The sequence below is a fragment of the Podarcis vaucheri genome, assembly GCF_965113315.1.
Source record: "Podarcis vaucheri genome assembly, chromosome: 6".
In the NCBI taxonomy this organism is placed as follows: domain Eukaryota; kingdom Metazoa; phylum Chordata; class Lepidosauria; order Squamata; family Lacertidae; genus Podarcis; species Podarcis vaucheri.
Window position 1 is genome coordinate 3,830,964 of NC_138764.1, and position 25,545 is coordinate 3,856,508.

The following is a 25,545-nucleotide window of genomic DNA, read 5'->3' on the forward strand; positions in this document are numbered from 1 at the left end:
CTCCTCACCTGTCAGGATGAGCTCGAAACTTCACCCAAGTGCTGTAGAGCTGCTTTTCGGCTTTCAGGGTTTCATTCAGCTGATTCTTCTCTGCTGCCAGTCCCTCCAACACCTGCAGCAGCTGAAAGCGCAAACATTTGCCTTCACTTTGTGCTTACGTGAGCGTTTTAATGCTATTTAACAGTCAAGCAAAAACAACCTTGTGCCAGATTGTGACCTGAGCTGCATTTATGCCGCTTGCTTCTCTTATTTCCTGAGGAAGATCTTGACCGAAGGCAGATGCAGGTGTACCACTCCACATACTTCAACCAAGCCTGCTTTTAATGGTGCTGATATCAGAGTTTTTTTGCAAAGGAGGAAAGCCTCCAATTTCCCACAGACAGAGAAATAGACCCCTTAATTTCAGTGGGTCTACTCTGAGTTTGTGAAGTGCAATCAACAGAGGGCTGCCCTTAGACTGCCGTTTGGGGATTAAATGCCTTCTCAGGAAGTTCACAGTCCTTTTCAGCCAGTCACCCTCTCACTGTAGTCTCACAGTGCTGTTGTGAGAAAAGCCTACATAGGTAACTCTGAGCAACTTTGAGGAGCAGGAAACAGACATAAACCCAACTAGCCTGTGTCCACCACATGGCTGCGACACTTTTCTGCCATACCTGCAGTCTTCTGTTTTCAGCAACTTCCTGTCCTTGCTGTTCCATCTTGGCTACCTTTTCCTGAAGCATCAACACTTCCTGGGAAAGTCGCTCAACTACTGGCATTTCTTCAGGGTCAACCAGCTGCATTTGCAAGTCCTGGAAGTCAAGGAGAGAGTGACTTGGAGAATGGAAAAGTGCAGTCATGGCCCTGGGCCATGCGTCCACCACCAGCTTCCAGTCAAGAGATCTTCCACATCATTAAAGTGTGGAGTACATCTGGAATGGGAGGCCCTGAATGAAAAACCCAACACAGGTCTTTCATTTGCACCATCCCAAAGGCCGCCTGCGACTAAACAAACCAAACCTGCTTCATATTAAAAGATTCTGCTGCTTCTTATAATTTTGCATTTAACCAAAGGTTTTCTGCTGCCAGTGTTAAATCATATACTAAACTATACACACAGATATCTGCAGCCAGAGAGAACCAGAGTCAGGGCCCTTTTGTCCCACCTTTATGAGTTCTTCTTTTATCTGGATGCTTCTCGTCAGAGATTCAACATCAGAAGCTTGAACCTGTAGCTCCTCTTCTTGGGAGACCAGGACAGACTGAAGAGCAGCAAGTTCCAACTGTGGAGAAGAGAAACGAGAGCCAGTAACAGCAAAGAGAAGGCAAGGGAGAGAAGTGCCACATGAGGATGTGGCAAATGTTTCTCATGCTGTCTTCGGCTGCTAGATCTGTCGGCTGGCACATGGCATCCTTCCCTAGGAGAACTGCCCAGAACTACAGCCCTTCCTTTCCCGCTCAGCAGGCAGCGCATGGGCATGCTGGTTGTGCTGCCAGGGGCCTCTCTTCCTCAATACCTTGACTCAGACTCACTCTGCTTTCCTTCTCCTTCTGTGTCAAAAGCTCAAGCTGTTCTTTGGCACCAGTAAGCTCTTCCTCAAGCCCAGCAGTTGCCTCCCAAGCTCCTGGAGAGAAAGCAGAACAATGTTAGGCTGGGATCGCATACCTCTTACCCCGTCTCACAACTTTAAAAATCAAAAGCGGTGCAATCCCTGTGGAGAGAAAAACCTGGAGGTGAAGGGGAACTTTCAGTTGAAAAACAACCAGAGTAAAAAGAGTTAAGGATCCCACTTTCCTCCCAAAAGTCTTTTAAAAAATGAATACACACAGAGAGAAAGATGCATGCAACTATATAATCACATGCTGATTCAGCTTTATTTATTTAGGGCATTCCCAAAGAAACTCCTAGATCAGCAGAGAACAGGAGACAAAGTAAATTAATAAAAATTAATAAGAACAAAGCAAAATAAAAAAATAATGGGAGAACAGAATCATGTTCATTATTAGCAACAGAGATTAACAGGTCAGCTGCTCCCCCTCCCCTCTCCCCAAAGAAACCCTGGACCAATAAAAAAGCTTCCCCCCCGGTGCCAGAAAGGCAGTCTCAAAGCCAGGTGACTTTCCTTCAGGGCACAGGAGGGTGCTGTGCACCAAATTAAACCTAGTGGATGGGGAACCTGTGGACTACAGCTGCCAACACTGGTCATGGTGGTCATGGGGCTGATGGGAGTTGCGAGTCCCAGCAACACCTGGAGGGCAAAAGGCCCCCCACCCCTGGACTACAATGACAGGCAGCAGCTGTCCAGGGTGCCCAGGCAGGGGCAGTTCCCTGGAGGAGCAAAGAGCCCCTGCAGGCAAAGCAAAGGGCTCCATCTCCCTGACAAGCAGCCGTGGGCTTAGAGGTCACGTGCAGCAGAAGCAGCTGAACTGTTCCTGCCAGCAAACGTTCTGGGTGGCCAAGGGTTAAACTGAATGGGAGCTGCTGATGGACCAACCTTTCTCCACGTTGAAATGGCCATCTCCCTTCTTAGATGTCATGGGAGCGGGGCTCTTGCCTGAGCTTCCTTGCCTCAGTGCCTAAGAACATAAATATACACATCATTTCACTGATATTTCATAGGCCTTGAGAGTTTGAATAAAGTTTTCAACTCCAAAGTTGAACAATGAGAAACTACAGTGTTTGCTCACAGTCTGTTTTCTCCCTCTGAGAAGCACCAATTCTGCTCACTCACTTCAACATTGCTCTCATTTCTTTCCTTTAGGAAAGACTTCAGGGCTCTGCTCTGAAAACACTTTGCTTTACAACTGCACACATAGGGCCAAGCTAGATGTGGTGCTAAATGCATCATTAGAAACCATTTCTCTCCATATGGTCCTGGGCTTGCAGGCCAGGCCACCATGCAACCATTTCCCCACTGAGCACAAGCGGCACTGGAGGCTGAGGCTGAGCACCGCTGAAGATGGAAGAGTCTGCTCAGGGCACAGATTATTGCAGCGTGGACCTCCATTTCCTCACCCCTTTTCTTTCCAAGCAGGCCTTCCCCTCCCCCTCTCAGGCCAACCTCTGGGGGGAATGTTCTCTCACAGAAGCACATTCTTACTTCCGAGTCATCCTTCTGTAGGAGATGGGCAGTGGAAGCTTCCATCTTCTCTTGTGAAAGCTGGCCCTGCAGTTGCTGACGTAAATCTTGCAGCTCACAACTTCTTTCTATTAAAGCCCGTGCCATTTTCTCAGAAGATATCTGATAATGATAATGATAATGATAATGATAATGATAATAGTAGTAGTAGTACCCTGCCCATCTGCTTGGGTTGTCCCAGCCACTCTGGGCAGTACTGATACATCACCCAGGACTGCTATGAGGGCCAACCATGAAGGCGGCTCTTCCTGGTGGTATATTGCGAGTGAAACCACTGCTGCTCCCGAGTCCCTCTGCCACTGAGGCAGAAACAAGCTGCAGCCAGGCACTGGCGGCAGAGGGACTCGGGAGAGGTGGCAGTTTCACCCAGCAGTGTAGACTCTAGATCAGCGTACTCCTGCCCAGATCAAAGTACACCACAGATCAAAAGCACACCCTGCCACATGGACTGAACCAGATATAATCTGAGGAAGGATTCCATGGGCTCTGGGGCAACTGCGAGCCTGAGCCACACCAGACAAGGCAGATTGGGTGTGGATGCCAAGCCTCCAACATCCCCTCAGAGACCACATCCAGCAACTCAGCAGGGCAGGGAGTGCGCTCACAGAATCCCTAGCCTGTAATGAGAGCCCAAGCGTGAGGCTTTCTGCTGCTCCAGAGAAGCGGACACGGAGCAATGGATCCAAACTACAAGAAAGAAGATTCCACCTAAACATTAGGAAGAACTTCCTGACAGTAAGAGCTGTTTGACAGTGGAATTTGCTGCCAAGGAGTGTGGTGGAGTCTCCTCCTTTGGAGGTCTTTAAGCAGAGGCTTGACAACCATATGTCAGGAGTGCTCTGATGGTGTTTCCTGCTTGGCAGGGGGTTGGACTCGATGGCCCTGGTGGTCTCTTCCAACTCTATGATTCTATGAAATATTTGATATGGAAAGACTCCTAAACAGAATACACAAAGAAGGAAACATACTAGACAGAAGAACCTGAGGGTATAAGAAAAATCCCGAGGGATGAGGCCAAAGGGCCATTCAGCACCCTCCTCTCGCGGAGACCCACCCGATGCCCATGGGAGGCCTGGAAACAGGGCCTGAGGGCAACAGCACCCTCCCCACTTCTGAGTCCCAGCATCTGGTTTCCAGAGACATATTACCTCCGGAAGCAGAGGAAGAATGTAGCCATTGCAGCCATACAGGAGCTCCACCTCCCCAAGCACCGAGTCTCTCTTGCTGAGACAGAGACGCCTGCAGATGCATCTGGGAGAGATTGGCATAGGAAGCCCAAGAGAAGAGTGCCAACCCCAGTGCACAGCTGCCCACTTACACAACTCTGCTGCTCTCTGGTGTGGACAGCTTGAAGCAACTCCTGAAGCTCAGCCATTTGCTCCACAGTCTGCCGGCTCTTGTCACTGAGGAGTTCCTCTATGATCTGCTCTTTCTGCTGAAGGCAGAGATACAGCTCTTCCACAAGCTCCCTCTGCCCAGGCCCCAGCTTGCATAGCAGTTTTGCTGACAGTGCCTAGGGAAATGGCAATGACAAGGATAATCAAGAGGGAGGAGGAAAGCAGGCCTTCCTATTTCAGACAGGGTGCTGAGATCAAGGAGAAGAGGAAATTTCAGAGGTTATTCAACTATGATTACCTGGGCACTATTTCTGGCAATGTACAATGATCAACACAACCAACAACTGCTTTCTGGTTTCTGGTTTAGTAACGATGTCGTACCTGCAGAATGACTGTGAACCTGGATCAATCACTGGCTGAGAGGATGGGGCAACAGTCCCACGGCCTCCCAACAGAGCTGCCTTTCTCACTTACTTCCACTTTCTTATTCCTGTCATGCAACGCCGCCTGCAGCTGCCGGATTGTTCCCTCTTGCTCTGCCTGCCACTTGAGAGATTTTGCTTCAACTTCCTCTTTCAGCCAGCGCAAATTCTGGTAGCTTGTCAACAGCTGCTCAAGTTCCAGGCCCTTTGCTTTCAGCAAGCTCTCCATTCCCTACGGGAGAGGGGAGAGAGTGGATAGCAAAGAGATCAACAGAAGGCCAAGCCAGACCTCCGTCTAGATTTCTCATGGTACAAAACAAGCAACATCTATTTCCATCAGGTCCTTCATGCAGGGGGGACACAGCTCTACAGTGGTATGCATACTTTGGACATTTTAAGGTTTTAAGGTCCAAGTTCAATTCCTGTGATCTCTGCTGCAGAAGAACCCAATTCAGGAGAGAAAAGCCCTTTGCAGAGACTTTGGAGAGCTACTACAAGTAAGAGCTGCTCAACAGTGGAACGGTCTCCCACAGGAGGCTGTGGACTTACTCTCCTTCCTTGGAGGGTTTAAAGCAGAGCTTGGATGGCCACCTGTCATGGATGCTTTAGCCGAGATTGCTGCATTGCAGGGGGCTGGACTAGAGGACCCTACTCTACGGTTCTATGATTCTATGTGAGGATAGAAATGTTGGGCTGGCTTGTTGGCACCATTAGGTATAATTAAGTTGTGCTGAGTGCTACTCTGAAACTCTGGATTAACCCTAACATAGCTCAAGTCAACCTAAAAGCAATGGCAAACGAATTGCTGCAAGAGTCGTCTTGAAGAGTGCTGCATTAATACAGTGTCAGTCTCAAGAGTGGGCAGGAAGCCACGGCAGACGGAAGGAATGGCATAAGCATTGCCCTTCCTGCTGCAACCCACCTGAATGGTAGCCTCATTATGGGAGAGGACCCTGCGCAGCTCTTCCAAGTCATGCTCTCGCTCTTTCACAGCCAAGCGAAGCTGCTGCAGCTCCTGCTCCTTGTCTTCAAGCACACAGAATTTCTCATCGACCGCTCGCTGCAACAAAAAAGGCCACGAGTGGGCAAAGAAGTAGCAAGCGTCACAAACTCAAGCAACCAAGATTATAATTTAATAAAATACATATAAACTATTTAAATGCTTTCCAAACATAGAAAAAGGGTTCCACAATATTGTGGAACTCACAACTCACACCCCACTCACGGTTAAGAGGGAGATTCAGCTCCCCTTCCCCTCTTCAATGCGCCAGACAAGAGAGAAAAGAGGACATCTGCTCTTGGCACTGCAAGGGCCGGTCCAAGACATTGGGCTGCCTGAGGGAAGGGGCAAGATGCAGCCCCACCCCCTACAGAAGCCACCCAGATGCCACCTCAGAGCAGCAGGGTGCTTTGTGCTCTGCAAAACCTACCAGCTGAGGAGACCTGGGACAGCAAAGGATGGCACCAGTGTGAACACAGAAAAAATACACAAGAGATTGTGTTGGACACCTCTGTAATTACCTCCAGGATGGCATCCCTGTCTTTGATTCGTTGTTGCAATTTCTTCACCATATTATCAGCTGATGTGGGGCTCTTGTCCAAGCTCTGGTGATACTGAATAAGTTCCTTAGATTCCTGCAGAAATGGAACATATTGACACCATCAATAACACCTGAGCAACTTCAGAAAGCTCCAAGAGAGAAGCAATGCTGGTGACAGATCCAAGTGTTCTTGGGAAGGCAAATGAAGCAGTTGTGAATAGGGACAAGGAGGCAACTTTTCTGACTCACATTTACCCAAGGTCAGGGCACAAGCCACAGCCAAGCATGGCCTTTTATCATGAGACAGCAAGGACTGGCCCAGCACCTTCGACTCCTTTAACCTTGACTGGCCAGTGCAATGTACTCTAGAGCCGCCTAGATAGGGCTTACCTTGAAAGCTTTCTGAAAAACCATTGCATGCCTGCTCACAGGATGGGGGTAGCCACAAGAAGTCCGAATCTGAGTGAATTTATCTGCAAAAAAAGCTTTGCACAATCATTGCAGGAGATCTTGGGGTCTATACCAGGCCCTGATGGCAAAGGTGGTTCCGTTAAATTATGAACCACCTGAAAGAGTCTCCTGCTGCTATTTTCTGCAGATGCAATAGAGGCAGTAAAGAAAGTCCTCTTCGCCATCTCTATCGACACTTGGTAGGCTCAGCGTTGAGCTCTAACCCATGTCCGGTCAGATTCAGAATGAGTTTTCTGCCACTGGCACCCTAACCGTCTCAGCGGTTGTTTCCGTGATTGGAGAAGGCAATGAACACATGCAAAGGGTAGGCAGTGGCTAGAGTGGGGAGGGAGGGAGGAGGCTTGTATTCGCAATATACTGCCAGGTTGGAAATTCTGAAATCCTTAACTGCGGTCAAGACCTCAAACTGCTTTGGGGCGATGTTTTGATACATCACCCAGCCCTACTATGTATCTGATCATAATGCAGTTATGTGGGGGCCATAACCTGGGGAAGGCTTCTGGTATCTGGTGTATTGATATGTCTTTACTTAATGATTAACATTTTGTTCAACCAAAGTGGGAAGAGACTATATAATATTTTGAACTGAACTAAGCAACAACCTTTGTGTGAAAGTCTGAATGGGAAGCGTACGAAGCACGTATCAGTGGACATATTATAGCACCTGCCTCCAATAAAAATCAGCTTAAAAAGGGAAAGAATAACTTGATGAATGAAAGAATCTTGGGCACAAATGATTAGAAATCCATCTACAAAATACAAAAAAGTATGAATTAAATAATATTCTTTCTCAACAGACAGAATTCATGCTTGCATGTACAAAGAAGAAATACTAGGAAAATGGTGAAAAAACAGCCATGATCTTGGCTAATTGTTTAAAACAAAAGAAAGATGGAGCATTGATTCCCAGTATTAGAGGGGCAACCAATGAATTATAAAATTCTCCAAGTGATATTAATACCCAGGTTTTTTAAATTTCATGCAGAATGGGCAACTCAATGAAAGTAGAAAAGGAAGATACATATGTCCTTTTTAAAAAAACAAACCACATTTAAACCGTATACAAAAACAATTTTAGCATCTCTAATTTTAAGATCTGGATTAGATGGATTCCCATCTGAATGATTTAAAACTGTGTGGATCTTCTAGCATCAAAACTATGTTTATTATATGAAGAGGGGAATTCTTTCAATGACATTCAATCAAGCATATATCGGTTATACCAAAACCAGACAATATCATTAACTAATGTAAATATAAAGATTTTAACAACCGTTTTGGCAAATAGAGTGCAACAAGGGATATTGCCAATAATAATGAGTGACCAGGCAGGATTCACTAAAACTAAACATGCTTCAGACAATATCAGGCTAGTGGCTGATCTAATAGATTTAAATAGAATAAGAAAGTAATCTTTATTTTTAGGATACTGAAAAAGCTTTTGATAAAATTTATAAACAGTATATGCAGGAAGTGCTGGCTAGATTAGGATTTCCTTTGATATTTGATGCATCCACATCCAAGACACAGGAAATACTCAAACACTTGACTGAATCCTTAGAAGCTAAAAAAAAAAAACCAGCTATTACTTTTTACAGAAGTTTAGTGTCAATCTGACACATAGACTTTGAGAAATGAATGGAATAAGGAATTAACAAGACTCATCTTAACTGAACAATGGGATAATGTTTTAGCCTGTTTCTAATGTGTTGTTAGATTCCTAGCAATGCACTGTAAGCCAAAAGCAGAATTAAATAAACCTTCCATTACTGAGCTTTTCCTTTGAGTACATCCCAATATGCTCTGTTGGCACCAACTGGTGTGAAATGGCTGCTGGGGTATTTGAGCCTCATTGTGGTGGGTGTCATTCCTTTTCTTTACTACAGTTTTCACATATTTTAGCCAAGTAAAAGTGAACAAAAATGCAGTTCCCCACAAATCTTATAATAAATGTGTGCTGAGGTTCATTTCCCCGTGCATCGTTACATGAAAGAGAAGCAGAGCTGGGTATCATCCGCATACTGATGAACACCCAGCCCAACCCCCCTGATGATCTCTCCCAGCGGCTGCATGTAGATGTTGAAAAGCACAGGGTAGAGGACAGAACCCTGAGGCACCCCACAAGTGATAGCCCAGGGGTCTGAACACTCATCCCCCACCACCACTTTCTGAACACGGCCCAGGAGGAAGGAGCGGAACCACTGTATAACGGCTCTACACCACTCCTCTGTTCTTTTGAAAATGTTATAGCCTTTGTGAGAAAAGACAGAACTACTGCAAAAAATGTACAGGATGACAGCATCATGCAGATGAACAAAGCTGGTTAATTCCAGGCTAGTGTGGAAGCTTCCCTTTAGCAACTGTATTTCCCAACCCAACACCAACAACTCTGGGAACTGTTTTGGTTTTATCTTTGGGCCTTCTCACCTGTTAAACACACACACCATGTGAAATAAGGTGTGTTTCTGCCCAAACAGAATTTAACAACCCATCTGTATCTCACCTGTAGAAGCTGTTCTCTGCAAGCCAGCCCGTGTTTCAAATGCTTCAGTTTCAGCTCTTGTTTCTGCATCTCTGACCATCTTTCTCTTTCCAAAGTACAACATTGCCAGTTTTTGTTCTGCAGCTCTGCTCTTACTTGTTGAAGAGCACAACGCAGCTCCTGGAAACCAAGACAACAATGTAGTCATTAGTCAGTCAGGCCTGGAAGCATCTCTGGAGCTCTCAAAAGGGCAGAAAGGTTGAACTGAGCTGCAACAGGGAAAGCGACAGGACTGCTCACACTCCCCAAAAGGCAAACTCTGGCCATTTCCACCACACTGCCACAAACCGGTTGTGTGAACCTTACTTTTACAGTTAGTAACGTGAGGCTTTTTATTTGTGACATGAAAACATTTTCTGGCCCTTGAAGTACAGCAAAGGACAATGCAAGACATTCAGCTGTTCAAGCTCCATTTAGGCCTGGTCCCTTACCTTTCTCACCCTGTTCTGGCCACAGCAATCCATGTGACGGTCACCTCCAGGCTTGATTATTGTAACTCGCTCTACGCAGAGCTGCCCTTGAAACTGACCCAGAAACTCCAGCGGGTGCAGAACGCCAGTGAGGCTCCTTACAAGGTCCTCACCCTGGGACCACATTCAGCAGTTCTTTACCAGCTGCACTGGCTCCCGGTGGAGTACAAGGTCAGCTTTAAGGTGCTGGTTTTAACCTCTAAAGCCCTACATGGCCTAAAGGTCTCGTACTTACAGGACCGCCTCCCCCGGTATGCCCCGCAGAGGACCTTACGGTCTGCAAACACTAATACTTTGGAGGTCCCGGGCCTCAAGGAGGCTAGACTGGTCCCGGCCTGGTGGAACGCTCTGCCGCAAGAGAGCAGGACCCTGCGGGATGTGACATCTTTCTGCAGGGCCTGCAAGACGGAGCTGTTCTGCCAGGCCTCTGGTCCGGGTGCAGCCTGACCCCCCTGTATGTAAGCGGCCTCCTTGGCTCTTTCCATGGGCCCATATGGGACCAGCACGGATGGCCGGGCCTGATGAATATTTAATATTCCTTACCACTATAGTTGTTGCCATTCAATTTCATTTTGATTTTGATGTGATTTTGAACTCTATTTTAATCAATCGTTTGTGTTTTTGTTGTATTATCTATTTCAGTGTTTCCCAACCGGTGTTCCGCGGCACACTAGTGTGCCGCGAGACGTTGCCTGGTGTGCCGTGGGAGGGAGGCGGGCGAGTCGGGCGGCGAGAGGCGGGGTGGCGGCAGCGAGGAGAGGCCGCCCAGCGCGGGGCTCTTGCCGGCTGCCTGCGTGGCGCTGACGTCACGGGGCTGTAACGTGCCCCACATAGGCACACGCGGGGCGGCGAGCTCCCTCCCTCCCACATCCCATCGCCGGCTCTGCACCAGGCGGTAGAGCTCGGCGAAGTCGCCGCGCTGGAAGGCCAGCAGCGTGCGCGCCTTGGCCAGGCTCTCGCCCGCCTGCGCCTCCAGGCACGGCGCCTCGGCGTCGGGCGGCAGCGAGCCCAGGAAGCGGCCCAGCCGGCCGGGGTCGCCCGCCTGCAGCAGCGCCTCGCACACGCACGAGACCTGCTCCGCCGATAAGCACGGCGAGCGCGGAGGATCGGGCGCGGCGGAGGCCAGACCCGCGCTTGGAGAGGACGCAGCAGCCGTCGCCAAACCCGATCCTCCTCCTCCTGCTCCGCCGCCGTCCTCTGGCTCTCGGCCGGGAGGAGCCTGTGGCGACGGGGCGGGCACCGAAGTTGGCAGAAGTTGGCGCGCCTCCTCGGCAGCGCCTTTGTCCTCCTCCTCCTGCCTCTGCTCTCCTCCGGCGGTGGGGGCGCGCCGCCCTCCCCGGCCGGGGGGGCTCGGCAGAGCCCGCGGGGAAGGAGGCCATGTTCGCGGCGCGCGGGATCGCGGCCCCCCTCGCCCGCCTCCGGCCCGCTCCCCTCCCCCTGCGCGCTGCCCTAGCCGTGCGGGTCTCCTCCCCCTGCGCCGCCGTCCCCTTTCCACATCCTAGGAGCCGCGGTCCGCCTACCGCCCCCGGGCCGCGGCGCGGCTCCCAGCCCGGGCTGGCCTCCGCCTCCTGGGACGCGCGCCCACCCCCGCGGCCCCCCAAACTTCGGAGCAACTCTCCAGACGCTTCTCCCCCGCCTCGGTCTCCCTCCTTTCAACTTCTCTTCCCCCCTTCCTTCCCTCTTCCTTTCTCTTTCTCTCCCACCCGCCTTTCCTTCTATTAACTTTCCTTTCCCCTTCCCATGTAGAACAGTCCCTGCAAATAAAAACCTAGCATATTTGGAAGAGGGATGCTAGCCTAACCATTACCTTCTATGCTGTTACTATTTTTGAATTTTATTTTTTACATAAGCAAAAAGTGACCTTTCCCCATCTGGCATGGTGGTGTGCTTTCATGAAACAAGTGTGCCTTTGCCCAAAAAAGGTTGGGAAACACTGATCTATTTGGTGTTAGCTGCCCTGAGCGTGGTCCTGGCCTGGGAGGGCGGGGTACAAATAAATAAATAAATAAATAAATAAATAAATAAATAAATAAATAAATAAATAAATAAATAAATAAATAAAATTATTATTATTATTATTATTATTATTATTATTATTATTATTATTATTATATTTTGATGGGTGAAAAGGGCTCAAGGAACGAATTCATGCCATACCTGGTTGTGTTTCCATGCAGCCTCTTTCTGCTGCTGCTCCTCTTGCAGCCATGTTTCTACAAGGCAGGAGGTCTTCCTGGCCTCAGCCAACTGGAGATCCTTTTTCTGCTGAGCCGTCTTCAGTTGCTGCACTTCCAGCTGAGTGGAGAAAAGTGTGTTCTGTACCTCCAGGAGTGCTACCGGCTGTGTCTGCTGCAACATGGAAGAGCCCCCTGGGATCTGCAGAAAGGTGAAAACAGAAAAGGGGGGGGGTTAAGACTGAAATCACTGCCCAGAAAAATACTGGAGCTTTTAAAAGTGCATTCCATGGTATATCATAGGCTCTTGCGGGCAGCCAATGCTGCAGGCAAAATTATTTAAGGGTGGAACATTTTCAGACAGCGAGGAAGTAGTTAGTGGCATCTGCATGTACACTACATAATCTGAATAGCTTGGTTGTGTATTTAGTCTCCTTGGAATCTAATGGGGATTATCTTTGTTTACTTATTATATTATCTTTGTTTACCATATATTACAATCTACAGTTAATTTTCTTGAAATACAGTACTCTAAACATCAGGGCAATATACTTTGAACCTCTAGTTCAAATGTCTGGGATAAGACAAGACATATTCGATATAAGACAAGAAATATCAAAATAAGATACATACCTGCAATTGCCCAAGTTGGGTTTTATGTAGTGTGTCTTGTAGTTTGGCTATTGTCTCATTCTGCCCTTCAATTACACGGTACAGTTCTTCAGACTACAGGACAGAATTGAGCAGTGAGAAATTAGCAAAGGCACCTATTACCCCCCCCCTCCCAAGACATAATCTGTAGTGGGGTAGTTGAGATAGTGGATTTCAACATTGCATTATTTCACATGTTCTCTCTGCAGAAGCGCTGCCACTTGCTACAAGGAGCAATCTCCCAACTCCTCCCCTGAGTGGTGTTCGGGGGGGGGGGATCCCCTGAATACCCGCCAGAGCCTATTTCAGGGCACTGAAATAGAGCACAAGACAGAGTCCTTCAGCTGGTGGGGCACATTCGGGAAATTCCGCCCCAAGGTGCAACAAGACTGTTAGAATTTCCTAAAATGCTGTACCAGAAAGGACAGCTCACCCCATTCTCTATAGAATTATCTTACCCAATTTCACATACTGGGAAGATTTCATATGCTACAAATAACAGTTAGTTGTAATTTTGAATCACTGGCTCTATATCAGCATTTACTGGACAAGGAGATGGCAACACTACAAACCTCTTTCTCTTTGCTCTTCAAGGTCTCATTCAAGGTCTGGATTTTGTGATCCTGTCTCTGGGATGTATGATGAACAGACTTCAGTTCAAAATCCATCTCATTCAGTTTCTCTTGCAGCTGCTAAATGTCGTAAACAAACACACACTTTGAACTCGACCATATAAGATACTCTTTTCCATTCTCAGTACAGGCACACCTCAGGGACTATACAGGTTTGGTTCCAGACCACCAAAATAAAGGGAATATTGCAATAAAGTGAGCCCACAATTTTCTTTGTTTCCCAGTGCATATAAGTTATGTTTACACTCTACTGCGGTTCAGGGAAGTTTTTAACGTGTGATATTTTAGTGCATTTTTGGTTTCTATGGAAGCCGCCCAGAGTGGCTGGGGAGGCCCAGCCAGATGGGCGGGGTATAAATATATATTATTATTATTATTATTATTATTATTATTATTATTATTATTACTGTGGTTTATTAAGCCAGGTCCCGCCGGCTGCAGGGGTGGAGTGGAGAGGGAGGCAGCTTCCTTTCCCTGGAAGCAGCTGTGCTGCCTACAGCTGTGCCCACATCCTCGTAAGGAGAAGTATCTGCAAAGTGCAATAAGAGGTATGCCTGTACAGCTTTAACCTACTGCTGAATTACTCAACTTTTCTACATATTTACATGAATTGCAATTTCCTAAGCCTCCAACATATATTGTATTATTGGAAAGTTTACTGCCCCATAATTTTGGGAAATTTTAGATGAAACCTGAGGATTTCAGCTTTCATTTTTAAAGTAAATGTGTAATACACAACCCCTAGCCTCACCCTAGTGTTAGGTTGCATTTTGTGATACTAGCAAACTGACTGCGACAGATCACACCCACAGGCAGAAATGACAATGTGTGCGTGTGTGTAACACACTGATGGCTCCAACTGGCCCAGAACAGTTTTTTAGGCTTGAGCACAAAAGTTTAAGCCCACATGCCCCAACCCATGGATTCAGTTGTCTCGACACAAATGCAGAGAGTATGGGAAACAAACAAGATGAAATGGTTCCAGTTACAGATAGGTAGCCGTATTGGTCTGCCATAGTCAAAATAAAAAAATTCCTTCCAGTAGCACCTTAAAGACCAACTAAGTTAGTTCTTGGTATGAGCTTTCGTGTGCATGCATGTGTATCTGAAGAAGTGTGCATGCACACGAAAGCTCATACCAAGAACTAACTTAGTTGGTCTTTAAGGTGCTACTGGAAGGAATTTTTTAAGATGAAATGGATTCAGGATGGCAAATATGGCCTGCTAGGTATTACTGAAACCTGATGGGATGAGACTCGTGACTGGAATGTAGGAATTGAGGGGTATAACCAGTTCAAAAGGAACAGACCAAGAAGGGAGGAAGAGTCCCCACCCCAGTCTTAGGAGGAAGTGCACAGCATCGAAAGTGCTGAGGCAATAGGACTGTGCCTGGTTGTCTCCAGCTCCGCATTTCCATGTCTTGGACAAAGTGTTTTTCATCTAACACACATCGCCTGAAGTATGGAATCTAAACCCTTCCAGCTTTTGAAAATAGGACCGAACCTATGCATTTTTGACTACGGGAACTGGCACCTGTAGATGTTATGACCACCATACAACTAGACATAGGCCAGGAAAAGGCTATAGATGTCTCACCATGTGTTGTGTTTACTCACACACTAGCCCCAAATCTATTTAAAGCAATTTTGACTTTTATTATTTAAAAAATACCTTGTTGGTAGCATCAAGGCAGCTGATTTTTTCCAGCAGTTCTACATTATTTAGTTCAGATGCTTGTTTGCCTTGTGATAAGTTGTTTGGAGTCAGTTGCTGCTGGTCTTCAAACAAATACTGAAAAGGGTGAGAAAAAAGTGACATTTGCTCAGATAAGGTTCCTTTTGCAGTTCACTTCCATTGTCATATAGCTCAGCAGGGAAATGGGCTGGTAAATGAAGGAGATTCACAGTGATTTGCTGGCCTTGGGACAATTTAACCCTTCCAATTCCACAGCTTTCAAGTTCCCTGACATTTCCATTTCCTACCCAAATATCTAATTTTCCATCAGTTACTAATTAAAGTATCATTAATTATCCCCTTCCCCTGCTCTTCTCAATTCAATTTCTTGCTATTCATTCAGATATGAGTGTATCTGAAGAAGTGTGCATGCACACGAAAGCTCATACCAAGAACTAACTTAGTTGGTCTTTAAGGTGCTACTGGAAGGATTTTTTTATTTTTGCTATTCATTCCTCATTCTTCCTCATTGTTCTAGCAAAACTAACCAGAACTCAAGTTACTTTGTTTCTGAAAGCTGTATTGGAGCTAATATGTCTAGTACAAGAAGTCTGTGTGAGTTTATTATTAAAATATTTCCTGCTGCCTTTCTGATACACAATGACATTCAAGGCAGCTCCAAAATATTTGTTCTCTGTTGCACAATTTCCCCTCATACTCCTTTAAGTCACTAAGCAAGGGGTCTGATTCATGTTCATCAGCACAAAGTTGCCTCAGCTCCATGACTTCCTACTGAGGTAATCTGTAGTCTTTATCACTTTCCCCATGGTGGCAAAAGCAAGGTCTGGCATTAACAACAATTGTGTCCTGTGCCTTGAAAGTCTGTACTGCAACCAGGCCCAGACTCACCGCTGAGCTTCAGGATCCAGAGGTGTCTCGTGAAATCACTGCCCAGGGACCATATGTCAGGAGTGCTCTGATGGTGTTTCCTGCTTGGCAGGGGGTTGGACTCGATGGCCCTTGTGGTCTCTTCCAACTCTAGGATTCTAGGATTCTATGACCTGTACCTTAAATAGCCCCACTCTGTGCTGCCCATGAGTTGTGGAGTAAAAATATTTCATGACCCTTTTGCTTCATCTGAGTGCCCTCCCAAATGCCATTGAAGGTCTGATGTATGGAATATCCTCTCTAGAGTGAACAGATTTAGATTCTGATATCTGAATCTGTCACAGTGACGTCAAACAAACATTTCCTGGGGGAAACCTGAATGGCTCCATCTTTCCCAGAGCACAGCCTTTTCTGAGTGAGGGCAATACACTACTGCTGACAGCTCTACTCAGACGTTTCTTGTCACAGCCTTACTAAACTGCGTCCAAATTAATGAGTTGTTGTTTTATAGGGAAGACCAGGATCTTTTTCTGCTGCAAGCTGCTGATCACTCCTCTGCAGGTAAAAAAACTGTGTATTCCTAATGAAGTATGTCTAAAACAACAATGCTACTAATGTCCCACATGCTCCAAAGCTGCACACACTTGCAGAAAAGTTGTGTACTGTATTAAGCTGCTTGGAAATTATTCTGTGTCACAGTAACAAAGAACAGAGAATGAATTCCAAGAGCTTTTCCTTGCTAGTGTTTCAAGGGGATGGTGGTATAATACGGCTCTTCTATCATTGCTTGTTACTTTATTGCCCTTAAAATTACCGTTTTCATTATTTTGTAGTGCTTTTTCCTATTTGACATTTCTTGGTGTTTTTAAGATGATTACTTTTATTTGTTAGTTTCAAATACTTGTACCCCACCATTCAGGACAATGGCATGACAAGGTGGCTTACCATCACAATTAAAAAGCAACAGATTTAATCAGCAGGTCAACATAAAACCATTAAAAGAAAAGCTACATGAGACAAGTCATTGGGGCTCATTTAAGGGAACCCAAAAGGAGCTTGCTGATTATTTTGAGAGGAGTTTCAAAGATCTACAGCCACTCCTTGGAGTAAAAATATATGTATTATTCAATGTATGGTGGAATTTTAAAACCAAGCCACTTAGCTCCTCTGTTTTTACCAACTAGTTTATTCCATCCTGTCTCCAAAAAAACAGTCATAATGTGCCGTACCTAGTTCTCACTCCAACTCCGTTTTATTACCAAACAAGTCTGTGAGGCAGGGTTCAGCTTAGGCAGGCTGACCCAAAGTGAAGCTCAAGGCTCAGTACAGATTTGATTCTAGGTTTCCTCAGAGTTAATCTGACATTCTAGCCCTTCATGCTGGGAGGCATCATCACCTTGGCATCCTAAAACTGCATCAGTGTCTTACTTCAGATGTTAAGCACAAAATATAATATCTGGCTCAAGTACCAGATATCAAGTTTTCTAGCAGACATGTAACTTGGCCCGTTTCTGATTTTCCACGTACAGCTTTAAAGCAAGCCGTATCTGGATTAAAAAGGCCTCCTCTGTTGCAGTTTGACAATGAAAGCAACCCTGGCTGGTGACAGTATTTTGTTGCCCTCAAAGATAAGAGTGTGGGTTTGTAAATTATCAAAACAGAAAATTGAATCCATTATCTTCTTAAAATTAAACATGGGTTATTCTCTGGCACAGTGGCCTTCAAACTCTTGCACACTCAACTCTTATGTTCAGCATGCACTTTTAATATTTTTCTCAAATATGATTTTACTACAACTGATCTGACCTTTTCTCTTTAGCTTGTGAGACCCAGCCCATGGGCACAATCCGATGCACACTTACCTGGGAGGAAATTCCATTGTACTTAATGGGACTTAATTCTGAGTAAACATGCATGGGATTGCCAGGTAGCCACTCAGGTTATGGGTCAAAAAGGCCACAAACCAGCTGAAGGCCAACAGATGTGGGGATCTTTTCAGTGCTACGACAACTGCAGTCTTGTCATACCTACTGACTTCAATTTAAGCCAAAGCTCTAGAAAAGGACCTACTTCTTTGCAATAGTGATAACCCCAAGGTTTAACAGAACAAGATTTTCTCAAGGTGTTACAAGCTGAATATAATCCTCAGCCGCAAAAGGCTTCGGAGGCTCAGCTCTTAATGCGAAGCTTCCACTACTGTGTTTAAAAGCAGTGCAGTGAGCTTCCCCTAATCAAAGCTGGATGATAACTAGATGAAAATGTCATTGTCACCAATCATTGGTATGCATTTTTTAAATTTTCTGCTCCTAGCTGAAATCAGCACTTATCACTGACGTGAATCCAATTCAGCTGACATGGATGTTCCTAAATTAAAGATGACAGAGGCACAATTTCTTAAATACAAAAAGAAGTTGAACTTAATGAGATTTCAAATTCTAGCAAAGCCAAGAGAATCCAAGACTCCATTGCATATGGTACCTAGAATGTTGGTGACTGCAGCTGACACAGTTCTAGGGGAGCTGCCATTAATTCAAGGTGACACACCAATTATTTAGAATATCTAAACTGCAGAAGTCTGTCTATAGGCAGCACAACCCCATATTAGATCCCATCTGTACAAGGTCACTAAGAGGAGAGAAAATTGTCACAATGCTGCCAGGTGTACACTCAGTTTACAAGACCACCCCCTCCTCAATCCATGCCTTTTGAGGGTTTCTCCTCCTTCAAAAATAATTTTGCCAACTTTGCAGTTTCACATTTTGTACTTAATTACATGACAGCGCAGAAAGCGGGATTTGGTTCTGCTGCCCTGATGCTCAACACATCCACTTGGGGGGAAAGCACTGCTTTGTTGCACGAAGTCCAATATACGTTTTGAATAAAATGCATTCTTAACGGTAAAACGAAAACAAGGATTTGTAGCCCATTTACATGCGCGGCCAGCCGCTCCTTCGGAAACCTAAAAAGGATCCGGCGGATCCGGCATCCCACGGCCGAGGGCCTCGCCGGAAAACAGGCTTCTCCTTCCCGCTCGGCTCCCTCCCGGCCCCCGACAGCAGCCCGGGAGGCGCTACCTTCGGCCGCAGCGGGACGTAGTCGGCGCACAGCTCTTCCCACAGCTCGCGCAGCTCGGGCGCCTCGCTCGGAGCCCCGGCCGCCCCCTCGGGGCTTCTCCGCGCTGGCACCGGCAGCCGGCTCCCGCGGGGGCTGCGCACGGGCTTGCAGCCGAAGCTCTTCAGCAGGCTCAGCGCCGCCGCCAGGCCGCCGCCCGCGGGCCCCGACGCCAGCGACTCCGGCGAGGACGAGCCGGCTTCCTCGGCGCGCCTCCGCCCGTCCGCCTCCTCGTCGTCCAGGCTCTCTCCGTCGCCGGGGCGCTGGGGCTGCCCGCCGCTCTTCGCCGCCGCCGCCCTCCGCGGCACCCGGCACACGGCCTCGTAGTCGGCGTCGGCCACGCGCAGCGCCGCGCAGCCCCGGCACCGTCGCGGGGCTCCGGGCGGCGGCTCGTCGGCGCGCGCCTCGCCCTCCGTCCAGCACTCGAGGCCCGAGAAGGCGAAGTCCTCCTGGAGCAGCGCCAGGTAGCGGGCGTCCCAGCCGCCCCCGCCCCCGCCGCCCGGCTGGCCCTCCGGCGGGGCCTCGGGGGCGCCGTTGGTCCTCCGGTAGAGGGCGGCCAGGCACAGCTTGAGGCGCTCCTTCTCCAGCAGCAGCCGCTGCAGCCGCTCCAGCGACAGCGCCTCCACGCGCGCGATGACCGTGTCGAAGCGGTAGACGCGCTCGAGCAGGAAGGCGCACTTGCCGCAGGCGAACTCGGCGCGCCCGTCGCGGGACACCTCGCGCCCCGTCGCGTGAGCCAGGAGCACCTGCAGGCTGGGCCGGGAGGGCGGCGGCGGCGGCGGCGCGGGGGGCGGCGGCGCCCCCGACGCCCCGTGGAAGAGCCAGCGCCGGTGGGTCCCGCACAGCGCCCGCCCGCACACGCGGCACCACTCCGAGCGCATCCCGGCGCGGCCCGAGCAGCCGCCCGCCGCCCGCCCGCCCAGAGATGCTCCGGCCGCGCCCGCGCCCGGTCCCCCGGCAAGATGGCGGCCGCCGCCGGCCCGCGGAGGCTTCTGGGAGTCGTAGTCCCCCGCCCCGCCCCGCCCCGGCAGCCCCCGCACCCGGCGAGGCAGGCGAAACCTTCCCGGGAAGGATGGAGCGAGCTTTTCCCTCCCACTGGAGGGCAGGACTTGAACCAATGGGCTCAGGTCAGTATGAGAAAGAACTTTCTGACGGGAAGAGCTGTTCTGCCGGGGAACGGTCTCCCTCTAGAGATTGTGGACTGGCCTTTCTTGGAGGCTTTTAAGCAGAGCTTGGATGGCCATCTGCCCCAGATGCTTCATTGCGGGGGTTGGACTAGATGACCGCTGAGGGTCCCTTCCAGCTCTACAGTTCTATGATTACGCCATCTAAAATGAACTTTCATGCAATCAGGATTTAAATACATAGAACACAGTGACTTACTAAAAACCAGAAAAATAAAGTTTTAGGCAAACCTTAAATGTACAGTCACATCAGATATGCAAATTCAGATGCTTTGAGCTTGCATTATGTATGTGAAAGGGAAGAATTATGTATCTGTGAGTAATACAATTGACAGAGCAGTGATGATGACACCGACTCAGTTTGCAGATAAAGCTAAGCCAAAGCATAGTATGAACTCACAGTCCTCATAGACTGGCATCACTGAACTCCTCCCCCAGCTCTCCTGCTGCCATGCTTAAACCATTACTCAGTTTAGGGTGCTGTCTGAACCTGATCTCCTGGTTTTGGGGGGCAAACCACATGCCCAGGTTTGGATGGCACACTTAGCCAAGCCACAGTGCAGGAGCAGGAGGACCAATAATATTAATTCATTATTTCTATGCCGCCCATCTGACCAGGTTTCCCCAGCCACTCTGGGCAGCTCCCATCAAAAAATTGTAAAAGCACAATACCACATCACACACTAAAAACTTCCCTTCAGATGTCTTTTAAAAATCACATAGCCACTTATCTGTTTGACATCTGCTGGCAGGGCATTCCACAGGGCGGGTGCCACCAACGAAAAGGCCCTCTGCCTGGTTCCCAAGGGAGGAGTACAGCTGCCAGGAACGTACCTGCTAGTGTTTTCCCCACTAAACAATAGTTTGGCTCAGCATTACATGTGAACTAAGCCATTGGCGATGTATGTTTGATTCCGCTAAACCATAGGAACACAAATCCCACATTAAATTAGTGCCTATGGAAAGAGGGTCATGGCCTTTCCAATAAATGATCCGCCTTTAAGACACAGGATAAAAAGCCATTAAGCTTTAGGAACAAAGAAAGGAGGAGTACACTGGCTCTAACACAAAGGAGAAGTAAGACAATTATTCTGCCATGAAATTATTACTGGAATGCTGCATTTAATTCTGTGACTTGCATGTTTTTTTTTGAAAGTTATTTGAAGACCAAAACATTTTTTATACTTTTAAAAGAGACTTAGACTGGAACCTAAGACAAATAATTGGCTTTCTTCCACCACAAGGAGAAGAAACACAGTTTCCTTCCACGTTAGCTATTTTCTCTGGAATCGCCTTCCTTTGAATACTCACCTTGATGGAGAATCCAGAGGACATTGTCAGATAACTGCAGTTGACTGTTGTTGTTGTTTTGTTAAAAAGTTAAAGGACCCCTGACAGTTAAGTCCAGTCACAGATGACCCTGGGGTTGTGGAGTTCATTTCACTTTACAGGCTGAGGGAGCCGAAGTTTGTCCACAGACAGGTATCCAGGTCATGTGGCCAGCTTGACCAAGCCGCTTCTGGTGCAACGGAATACCGAAACCAGAGCAGAACATGGAAACGCCATTTACCTTCCTGCCGGAGCGGTACCGATTTATCTGCTTGCACTTTTTGGCGTGCTTTCAAACTGCTAGGTTGGGAGGAGCTGGGACAGAGCAATGGGAGCTCACCCCATCGCTGGGATTCGAACTGCCAACCTTCTGATCGGCAAGCCCAAGAGGCTAAGTGGTTTAAACCACAGTGCCACCCACGTCCCTGTTTTATTTTGTAGGGACTACAAATTGCTCAAATGCAGTATTTTGTATGTAGAGAAATGCAGCTGTTTCCCCACTCCCCCATTATTTCCTCCTGTGATTTCAGTGCAGGATGAGCAGCTACTAGCTATTGCCTGATATTATAAGTAATTATTAACATAACTCCCTGGTCTTCCCATGTCACTGGACCATTTTATTAAGTACATTTGCAGCTCCATGCTTCAGGGGGCGATATTGCCTCAGTCCTGCTAACAGTCATCCAGGAATACACACATGTACAAAGAGAGAGAGAGAGAGGAATGCCACATAACAGCAAAGGCACCTTCTCACTCCTGGCAGCTTTGGGGCTTTTTATCTCTTTCTTTGTCTACTGGTGGCTTAGGTGGAACCATGCTGCTCCTCTGCCTGCATTCGCTGAAGCAGAAGCTTGCCTCTTTCAATTGACACTGCACATTAATGCCTCTGTAACAAGGGCTGTCGGCTCATCTGCTATGTGAGGACAGAATGGTCTTTCTATTTGGACTGCCGGGGGGGGGGGGGAGGTACTCAAAGTGTAATGTGTAGGTGAAAAGGCCCGTGGTATTTGTGAGGCTTGTTTCATTTTCAAAGCATGTCTGCTTTACTCTGTATTAGCAAAAATAATAATATTTGGAAGGTATCTGGGATCTTTGGGGGGATTCTGTTACGGGTCCAATGATGCTTGAGGATTAGATTGGGACTGAAGGGGTTCTTGTTGATGCAAGGAGGCCACATTGCCAATATCTGCACAGGTGGGAAGAGAAGTGGCAAAGGGAGGCAGCTTCCTGAAAACAATGATTCATGGCCTCTGAAGACCAGCTTAAACCCTTCCCAGGCAGAGGGAAACATCTTGTGTGGCTAGAGAAGGGACCACAAGGAATATATACCCAACAGCAGTATACATTTCCTGCTCTTCTCCAGCTTCCTTTCTAAGTTAATCTTTCCAATCCACTAATTCAGTGCCACATTGATTGACAGCAGGCCGTTTGGGCAGGCGGGATGCAAAAGAACCATTAGAAAAACAGTGCTTGCACGGGAGAAACTTCAGCTGCATTGTTACCTGCACTTTCATTTCCTCATGCTCCTGCAAACGTTGCAACAGGTTCTGCTTCTCTGTGGAGAGCTGCTCAAGGAGCTGCTCCTTGTCCCTCAGATTCCAAGGCAGCTCCTCAATCTTCCTGCAGAGGAAAAACATTCTGGTCACCATGGCTGGAAGCAAGGAAGACTACGAGATACAGAGATACAGAGATACAGGGCAGGATGGCCATTTGGCACAACTGTGGGCAGTTAGTTAGACCAGGTCAGGACATCATGGAGGCGAATACAATGAGCTACGGGTGGCTTTGTCAGCCTGTCAGTCAGAGGAGCACCTCCTCCACCAACGAAGCACAAAACCAAACAAGCCAGGAGACTTCCAGTTCACCTCTGCCCCCAAAAGAGAGATACAAAGTTTGCGCAGACCTCTTCAACTTGTCATGAATTCTACTCAATATTGATCCTGAGCAGATTCCAGCATACAGTTAGAATAAAAAATTAAACACATTGCAGGATTCCCCAAAAATAGACCAGAGGCAATTTTATTTCATCCAGCAGAGCTTTACTGCTACTGAAGGCAAATGAGCATAATGGTCAAATCTATACATTTAGGATTGGCAGCAGACTTAACTTAACTTAAAGTTACAAATAATAAGACTAAACCTTAACACTAAGCATACTGTGTACAGAACACCACACCAGAAAGAAAGAAAGAAAGAAAGAAAGAAAGAAAGAGAGCAAATCCAGGCTGCTTCTGGCCTATTATTATAGTCAGCATGACCTTGAGAGAAAGAGATAACAGGACCACTTTTAAGCCAGCTGTACTCAGCTTCTCTGAAGTGATAACTAAATATAATGAACCTTCTGCTTGTTTCTTTCATACAAAGAAGCTTCCAGAACCCTCTTGAATTAATTAAAATAGGAAAGATCTCTACCTTCTGCACTAAGAAATGCAAACTGACACAACTTTGGGGAAAATAAAAAAACCCTATCCCCCAAATTTCTCAGAAGATTTAACATTCCGGGTGGCAGACACAAACCGAATCAGTGGAACTAAACCCATAGAAACATACTTATTTTTCTCAGCCAACATAGCACTGTAGGTTTCCAAAACAGCCTGGCTTTTCCTGGTCTCATCCTGCAGCTTGGTGAACTTCATCAGCTCCTTGGTGAGTTTCAGACAGCGATCCTTTTCAACCTCTGCCATAGTTGTCATCCTCTCTGCTTTGGTCTTTGCCGACTGGGCTTCCTAAAGGAAGAATCAGAGATGAAATCAGCCAAAGGAATCCTGAAAGAGGAGGTGGCTCCAGTTTGGATGTCTCCTGTTGTGTCCAAACCAAAGAGACCTCAGTCTTTCTCTTCAGAAGAAATCAGGAGGCGGCCAGCAGAAGACTGTGATGGATATTTACATGAGCCCTGTAAAAGTTTTCCCAAGTGTCACCTGAAAACTGATCTAGAGGAGGCACCTGGTATTTTCATCCTACTTGGCAGGCCACAAATGTCTTGGGAAGGCTCACAGGCAGGATGGATGGCTCTGAGAGGGGCTTGGACTGCTTGTAACACCTCACTAAAGTCATTCTCTCACTTGACATTGAGAATGAACGCATTCGTGAAATCTACAGTCAACATTCAGTATGGAATGTCAGTACAGTTAGTCTGTCAAAACCACATCATAGAATGAGACCCCTTCACCCCACCTAAATCAACTTGGATATACATCGCTTCCTCTGTTTTGCACCTACAGATTCTGACTCTGATACAGAGTCTGCATCCATCACAAATGGTGACCAGGAGCGGTCAGAGTTCACATGTACACCATTCTCTAGCCGTAAGTACATTGAAGTAATGGTTTTCATTAAGCTCCTAGGCTGCAAGCATATTTACTCCAGAAAACAAATATTCCTCATCATTTAACTGAATTAGGGTTAGACAGCAAGTTCCATGTCAATGCAGGACCACTCCTAAGGTTACATAGCTCTTCCGTTTGAGAGGGGATCCTGATGAGATCAGGCTCTTCCAGCATGTGGAGGATTCTACACACATCTCTTGTTGCGTTCATTGCACCTTTTTGATGCACTTGGGACGGCCAGCCAGAGATGGCACTTACGCATGCAGCCCCTCATGTGCTATTTAAACATGGAGGGGGCATATAAACTCCCTTTGATGGGAGCACTTCTTGGAGCAAGGGTGAACAGAATCCACAAGTGAGAGCCACGGAACTCCCAAATCTCACACCTGAATAAACTGATACCCAACACTAGAACTGAACTTCCTCATTTCCCAACTGTCTTTTTCCAGGATAGTTACCCTCAGTGAGGCTTTGTAAAATGCTGTCCAAGAGCTTAGCTTGCTCTACATGCTAATTATCTTTAAACAGACTTGAGTGGCTAATCTAAACAGAGCTCATTATAAGATTTAAGCTTTTGGAATTTTTTTATTGAATTATTATGCAAATACAAATGAAACAAAGAAGACAAACATTTCTACTGAATACACAAAGAACGAAAAGAAAAACAAAACAAA

General features: G+C 47.2%; 1 protein-coding gene across 6 annotated transcripts in view; it reads right to left on the reverse strand.

Annotated features, from left to right (window-relative positions):
* Window positions 1-25,545, reverse strand: part of PDE4DIP (phosphodiesterase 4D interacting protein) — a gene marked incomplete at its 5' end in the record, with an annotated part of 102,890 nt that overhangs the window by 38,353 nt on the left and 38,992 nt on the right. For 3 of the 6 annotated variants that reach the window (XM_082226637.1, XM_082226639.1, XM_082226640.1), the window contains 17 exons: window positions 9-121; window positions 654-791; window positions 1,146-1,262; window positions 1,513-1,604; window positions 2,475-2,556; window positions 3,081-3,221; window positions 4,438-4,632; window positions 4,931-5,110; window positions 5,801-5,938; window positions 6,400-6,513; window positions 9,394-9,552; window positions 12,060-12,278; window positions 12,710-12,802; window positions 13,300-13,419; window positions 15,031-15,150; window positions 23,048-23,165; window positions 24,096-24,271. In XM_082226637.1, coding sequence (XP_082082763.1) covers window positions 9-121; window positions 654-791; window positions 1,146-1,262; window positions 1,513-1,604; window positions 2,475-2,556; window positions 3,081-3,221; window positions 4,438-4,632; window positions 4,931-5,110; window positions 5,801-5,938; window positions 6,400-6,513; window positions 9,394-9,552; window positions 12,060-12,278; window positions 12,710-12,802; window positions 13,300-13,419; window positions 15,031-15,150; window positions 23,048-23,165; window positions 24,096-24,271 — 2,315 coding nt within the window. Of the gene's footprint in view, window positions 1-8; window positions 122-653; window positions 792-1,145; window positions 1,263-1,512; window positions 1,605-2,474; window positions 2,557-3,080; window positions 3,222-4,437; window positions 4,633-4,930; window positions 5,111-5,800; window positions 5,939-6,399; window positions 6,514-9,393; window positions 9,553-12,059; window positions 12,279-12,709; window positions 12,803-13,299; window positions 13,420-15,030; window positions 15,151-17,783; window positions 17,898-18,995; window positions 19,914-23,047; window positions 23,166-24,095; window positions 24,272-25,545 lie in introns of those variants that run through there. The other 3 variants (XM_082226638.1, XM_082226636.1, XM_082226641.1) reach the window with 3 other exon arrangements.